The sequence below is a fragment of the Mycetomoellerius zeteki genome, unplaced genomic scaffold, assembly GCF_001594055.1.
Source record: "Mycetomoellerius zeteki isolate Tzet28-1 unplaced genomic scaffold, Tzet1.0 scaffold100, whole genome shotgun sequence".
In the NCBI taxonomy this organism is placed as follows: Eukaryota; Metazoa; Arthropoda; class Insecta; order Hymenoptera; family Formicidae; genus Mycetomoellerius; species Mycetomoellerius zeteki.
In genome coordinates this window covers 456,049-462,239 of record NW_017255912.1, presented here as the reverse complement: position 1 = coordinate 462,239, position 6,191 = coordinate 456,049, and the positions used below count along the sequence as shown (strand labels likewise).

At 32.5% G+C, this 6,191-nt stretch overlaps 2 protein-coding genes across 2 annotated transcripts in view; one reads left to right on the top strand and one right to left on the bottom strand.

The window, feature by feature from the left end:
• Positions 1 to 1,581: 1,581 nt before the first annotated feature.
• On the bottom strand, positions 1,582 to 2,748 carry Dpm1 (Dolichyl-phosphate mannosyltransferase subunit 1). Its single transcript, XM_018461484.1, has 4 exons — positions 2,609 to 2,748; positions 2,276 to 2,486; positions 2,006 to 2,196; positions 1,582 to 1,913 (listed from the first exon to the last, which is right to left on the bottom strand). The coding sequence occupies exons 1-4, from the start codon at positions 2,746 to 2,748 to the stop codon at positions 1,694 to 1,696; spliced, it is 762 nt and encodes a 253-aa protein (XP_018316986.1). The 3' UTR covers positions 1,582 to 1,693.
• A 2,291-nt stretch (positions 2,749 to 5,039) lies between these two features.
• The window catches only part of Dscam1 (Down syndrome cell adhesion molecule 1), a 78,858-nt gene continuing 77,706 nt past the window's right edge, over positions 5,040 to 6,191 (top strand). Inside the window, exon 1 of the mRNA XM_018461525.1 lies at positions 5,040 to 5,130. The gene's annotated coding sequence lies outside the window, so the exon portion shown is untranslated. The remainder of the gene's footprint in view (positions 5,131 to 6,191) is intronic.

The window sequence follows — 6,191 nt, the reverse complement described above, 5'->3', positions numbered from 1 at the left end:
TTGAGTCAGTCTGAATATAAAATATAAAATAACATTTAATTAAATAAATTGAGAAACACATAAATAAATAACAGAAATTACAAGTTTCGGCTACCAGATTAAGCCCTCTTCAGATACAGTTTTACATGGATTTGATATACAATAAGTTCTCGTAAAAAACGCATAATAAATCTTGTTCGGATGTAAAAATCTACGCCGTTCACATGCCGTTCACATGGAAATCAAAAGACATGTGTAAATTACTTTAAATTTTTTCCATAGAAAATGGTTGTGTATGGTATGTCGGCATAAAGCGAACATTGTGCGACAATTATAATGTATTTTCTTACACATCCGATTGTCGATACAGATCAACACATACTGTAATTTCTGTTATTTATTTATGTGTTTCTCAATTTATTTAATTAAATGTTATTTTATATTTTATATTCAGACTGACTCAATCTTTCATGTTTCACCAATTTTCGGACTATAATTTTTACGTATTGACTCTTACTTCGCCTTTTATTTATTATTTTTATGTTTATTTGTATTATCAACATAATTTTGAGTTACATGACACTTTATGTTTTATGATATTGGATTTCTAATGTTAATTTCAAGGAACTTTGAAAAAAATGTACATGAATCAACAATATTACTTTCGTGTTTGAACGAATTATTTTGCTTCAGTTATAAAGTATTAAAATTAGAAATACAAAAATCATTCAAAGTTATTACTGAATAATGAATCTACACTATTACTTTCATAAAAAAATAATTTCTTTTGAATATGCAACGTATCACAGTTATATAAAGTACTCAACATAAATTAAAAATATTTAAAAAAATAAATTATATCTTGGAATTATATTTTTATCAATAAGATTTTGTAAGTCCTTTTTTTATTGGCAAGTAACGACATTTTTTTTAATAAGGTCGAATCAACCGAATAGATTTTAAATCATCTTAAAAAATGAAGAAATCTAATTCTAAATCTAATTCTAATTATCTTGAAATCTGTTTATATATCAATATTATTACTATCTTCATTATTTGGCATTGTATCGTCATATTTTATCATCAAATTTACTGAAAATTTTCTCTGTGCATCTTACAATTGCTAATTTTTTAAAATAATATCTGTGCAGCTTTATAAATACATAATATAATATGCAAAATTATAACAAATCTGGAATTCATAAAAAGTGACATAACTCGCAATATTATCAACACTTATATTTATCTTGATCTTTGATTAAAATAACTAAATTCAAAATAAAACAGATTTTCTTCAAATCTTTAATCAACAAAACTATCTTAATTCTAAATATTCTTTAAGATTCATCTTCTTATTTACAAAAACGATACAATTCAAAATGTGTCATTCTTATAGAAAGTATTATCTCTTTGAAACCTTAAGAACGATAGAAGTGCTATTTGATGAATTATGAAGTCAAGTTAGTTTACCTTCGATAATTGATAGAATAAGCTTTATCTAATTCATTCATGGTGATAATTAAAAAATTACATTTTTTTTAAGTTGTATCACTTTTGAAGTAAAAAAACGATATATGTTAAATTATATATATAATTGTTTTGGTAGTACAAAATCTGCAATGTTTGGCTAGGAAGTTTGACGTTTCCTAATGTTGCCTAAATGCCTTGACTTGGAAGGATTATAGTCTTTTCTTATCCTTACAGATATTTTCAATTACGTAGTAGCAAAAAGATACAAAAGGCCTTTTGCAAATTGAAAAATCTCTGAACCACCCAATTTAGATTGACCATAGACCCTATCGATGAATGTAATTGGCACTTCCCCTATTGTATAATTGAATTGTCTAACTCTGACTATCATTTCCATTTGGAATACATATCCTTTAGATACACAGGATTGTATGAGCTTTTCCAATACATCCTTTTTATAAAGCCTAAAATTATAAAATCACATATTAAAAAACAAATTGGAGACTGTTTCATGAACATTTTGTAAGAACAGAACTAAGTCTATAAAAAAATTTACCTAAAACTACCCGTCAAATCACTTGCGCCAGGTCTCAATAGAATCTGTGTTAAAAAATTTGCACCTCTACTGACTAACTTTCTTTTGAAATCCCAGCCGTAAACACCACCACCTTGTGCATATCTCGTACCACTGACTACGTCCAGGTTCAGATATCGTTGTAATTCAGCCATTTTTGGAATAAATTTGGGCTGAAAATTAAAGAATGTGTTTTATAGAAACGCTTATCATTATTATACTTTTCCATTTATTCATTAATGCAATACATACATGATGAGATAAATCAGCGTCCATGATAACAATAAAGTTTCCAGTTGCATATTTAATTCCATGCATGTAAGCAGTTCCTAATCCCAGTTTTTTCTCTCTCGGCTTTAAGATTATTTTATCGTCGCCGTAGACACGTTGCAATTGCTTAGCCATATTCAAAGTTCCATCTGGAGAACCATCGTCTATCACAATAATTTCATAGGCAAGCTCACTGTAACATTGTAAATTACAACAAAACTCTAACTGCACGGCTCAAATTTATCTATTTTTAATTTATTTCATTAATTATACATGAATTTTGACCAATTCTAGGTTATGCAAATGTCTAGTTACCTCTCCTCCATATATTTCACAATGAGCCATATTATTATCGGCAAATTTTCCACTTCATTATAAGTGGGAAGTAAAATCGAATACTTGTCATTCTTGCACAACTCGTTTATATTTTTCTTCACCTCTTCCTTATTTACCATTTTGATACAGCTGTTGACAAGTTTACAAGGGAGTCGACGTGCCGGAAAACAAACTCCAAACTTCAAGTCCTTCAACTCGACAATTGGTAAGACTGTCAAAAACAGATGTGCAGACGCGCACGATTATAGCGACACTGCTGATAGTGCTGATATTTAAAACCGCGATTTTCAAATCAATAAACTGTACATTTAGCAGAGTATTAAATTTTATATAATTCTACAAGGAATTTTATGAAGAAAGAAAGACAGGGAGCTAAAAAGAATTATTTAAAATTATAATATTAAAATAAGAGCGGTAATATGTGTAAATCAGTTAAGAATGTTTTTAAATAATTTTAATTAGTTGATTATGTTGAAATAAAAGTATGTTCGTCTAATAATTCTCTCTAAAAATATCGTTGAATAAATGCAATATAAATAGAATTTATTACCGTAAAATGTAAAATATTTATACACAGCAAAATATTCATCTTATCTTTTGTCGGAAAAAAGTGATGAAAAGTTAAATAGAACATAATTAAGTAATTATGCAAGCAAAATATAATTGAGAAGAATATGGAGAGAATAGGAATTTTCGAGAAATTAACATAAATATTTACATAAAAAAACATTTAATTTGTAAAGTGTAGCGTTATAGATGTATTATATGCAGGGTTGAGTAAATTAACTTTTTTTTTAACTAAGTTAAGTTAAAGTTAATAGCCTCGAAAATTTAACTTAATTAAAATACAAGTTAATCCATAATGAAATTAATTGAATTAAAAGTTAAGTTAATAAAAAGAAGTAATTGAAAAATTAAAAGTTAAATTTGGTCCGAACGGACAACAAAAAAAAGAAAAAGAAAAAGTTTGATCATTTTACATAACTTTTTTTCTCGCATAATTTTTATTAAAGAATCTGGTTATTTTTTTTCACAAGTAACGATTATACAATATAAAATTACTAAATTATATACTCATTATCCTCTCGCATTGTGTTTGAGGATTGACTTCAAAAAAATCAAATTAAAAGTTAATAGTTATTGATAAAATGTAACTAAATTAAGTTAAAAAGTTAAAAGTCTAAAATGTAACTAAGTTAAATTAAAATTAATTAACTTTTTAACTTTTTAACTTAACTTTTATCTTTTTAACTTCGCACTACCCAACCCTGATTATATGTAATATTGCCTTCTTTTGTACTACAATTCGATATATTTTATTTACTCTATTGTTATAGTATATATATTTATTTCTATATAATCACACCACACATACTATTTCTCTACTAAAATATTAGAAAACTATCTTTATGGAACTATCTGCTCCATTTTATCGGAGTTATCAAATTTGTAAACAGATAATGTCGAATTAATAAGATATAATGATAAAAGCGTTTCTTATTCCTCGTATTAATTGGGCATTTTGTAAATTTTGTTATAATTGCTCGCTGTTATATTGTTATATAAAATTTGTCGCATTTCCCCATTGGCCATATATACTATTTATCTATTTCTTGTAATAGTTCTATGATCACCGGTATCAGTTATCGCCTATGAACATTCTGCAAATATCCGCAAAGATGCTCTCACGCAGACATGTTCGTGTACGCATTCGCACACAAATATACATATTTCATATATATATTTGGTCCATTGGCCGTTTCCGCCGCGTGCGACAAAGGTCGGCTAACCAGTAGTGCCGGTCGATTAAATTTTGGCACCCTGGACAAAATACTTGGCAAATTACAAACATTAATTCTCATAATTTAATTACCTCATCAACTTAAAATATACGATTAATAAGTGTACATCACATTGTAAATGCATATGTAAAATTAATAAAATAACTGGCATATCAATTTTTTTTCATATTGTATGTTAATTTTATCGAAAAATAGAAAAATTCTAATATATAAAATGTATCCGTTTTTGACCTTTATAAATATTATATATTTATTTTTATGAATTACATCCATTGTGTAAATGTTTGAATTTTACATGCTTGATGATATAAACGCAAGTTATACAAGTTTTCTGAAACGTTAGACATTCTTATATCTTTCTGACAAAAATTGGAAGTTATGTGTACGGTTCGATATTTTAAATATCAATTTCCATATCTTTTCATATGTTTATTCCGAGGGGTTAAATCTTCCGGACGGCACTGTCGGTAATGCACCCCTCATCCCGCAGAGCAGCGTGAGTGTTCACGCCGACGATCCCCACCGCTGACTCCACCGCTGCCGACCTCGAGATAGCCGAGGAACAGCCGCCGCTTCGAAGCAAACGACGCCGCACTCTACGATCGGTCGTTCGTGGAATCGGAGTGCTCGTTCGTCCGTTCTCATCTGATCTGGTCGGCGTGCATTTGTGTCCCTGCGAATTCACATACGACAGCGTCGGTACGTGAGATCCGTGAGATCGGGGTCGCGATTTTTTCACCCTCCCGAGGAGACGACGCTCCTCGATGAGAGAGGAAATCTGCGAAAACGAGCATCGGGGCCGATTTTGCAAAATCGCTAGTGAATGGTTGAGTGTATGTGTGTGTGTATGCGTGTGAGTGCGTGCATGCCTGTGTGCGTGTGTGTGGTGGATCGGCAGTGATCGTGCGGTATGTGTGTGTGTGTGTGTGTGTGTGTGTGTGTGCCGATTTGTGGGCGATTTAAAATGCGCCACCCTCTCTCCGCCAGCGGAAGCTGAGAATTCGACAAGACGCGATCATCGATGGTCGCCGATGGTCGCCGATGGTCGCCGGACTTTGAGGAATTAAATGATTAGCCAAGAATTAATTTTTACGACAATCGATTACGAGAAGAGCGAACTACAGCTAAGATCTAGGGCAACGATTCCATTTGCGTCTTTGTGCTAATCGTTTTCTCAAACTTGAAAGACCCAGCTAGCACGGTGTGTCTCTCTGCGTGGATCTTTTTTTTTTGTCGGTTGCTCCGTTTCTCACATGGTTCTCATATGATATTTCGTTCTTTTTGCCATCGACTTTTTGTCACGCCGGGATTCTCTCGGCGGTCAACTCTTCTTCTTCTTAACGCGTCCGCGACTTTTTTTTCGCGCAAGAAAGATCAGCCGTTCAGCAGCGTGAGCGAGTTTACGACTCGTCTTTTCTCACGGACGAGAGATACCCTACGGCGAGTATAAACTGCGTCTTCGTCGCTTCTGGATCTTCAGTCATCCGCGTAAAATTTTTTCCCGCGTCTCGTTGCATACAAGCCGAGTTACATGATGTAACGACGGTGACGTAAAATGCGGGCGTTACGTCTCGATGCGACCCCGCGAGATACGATCGACTTCCGCGAGAGACTCATCGTCCGATGTGTCGGATCAGAAAATAATTTGAAACGGTGGGTCCGTTGCGGGGGAGGACGTGAGGAGAGATCGTGAGGATTTAGCGGGGGTCCACGGACACCATCGCGGCCGCCTGGCTCGTCTGGCTAGCCCCGAGTTCCGG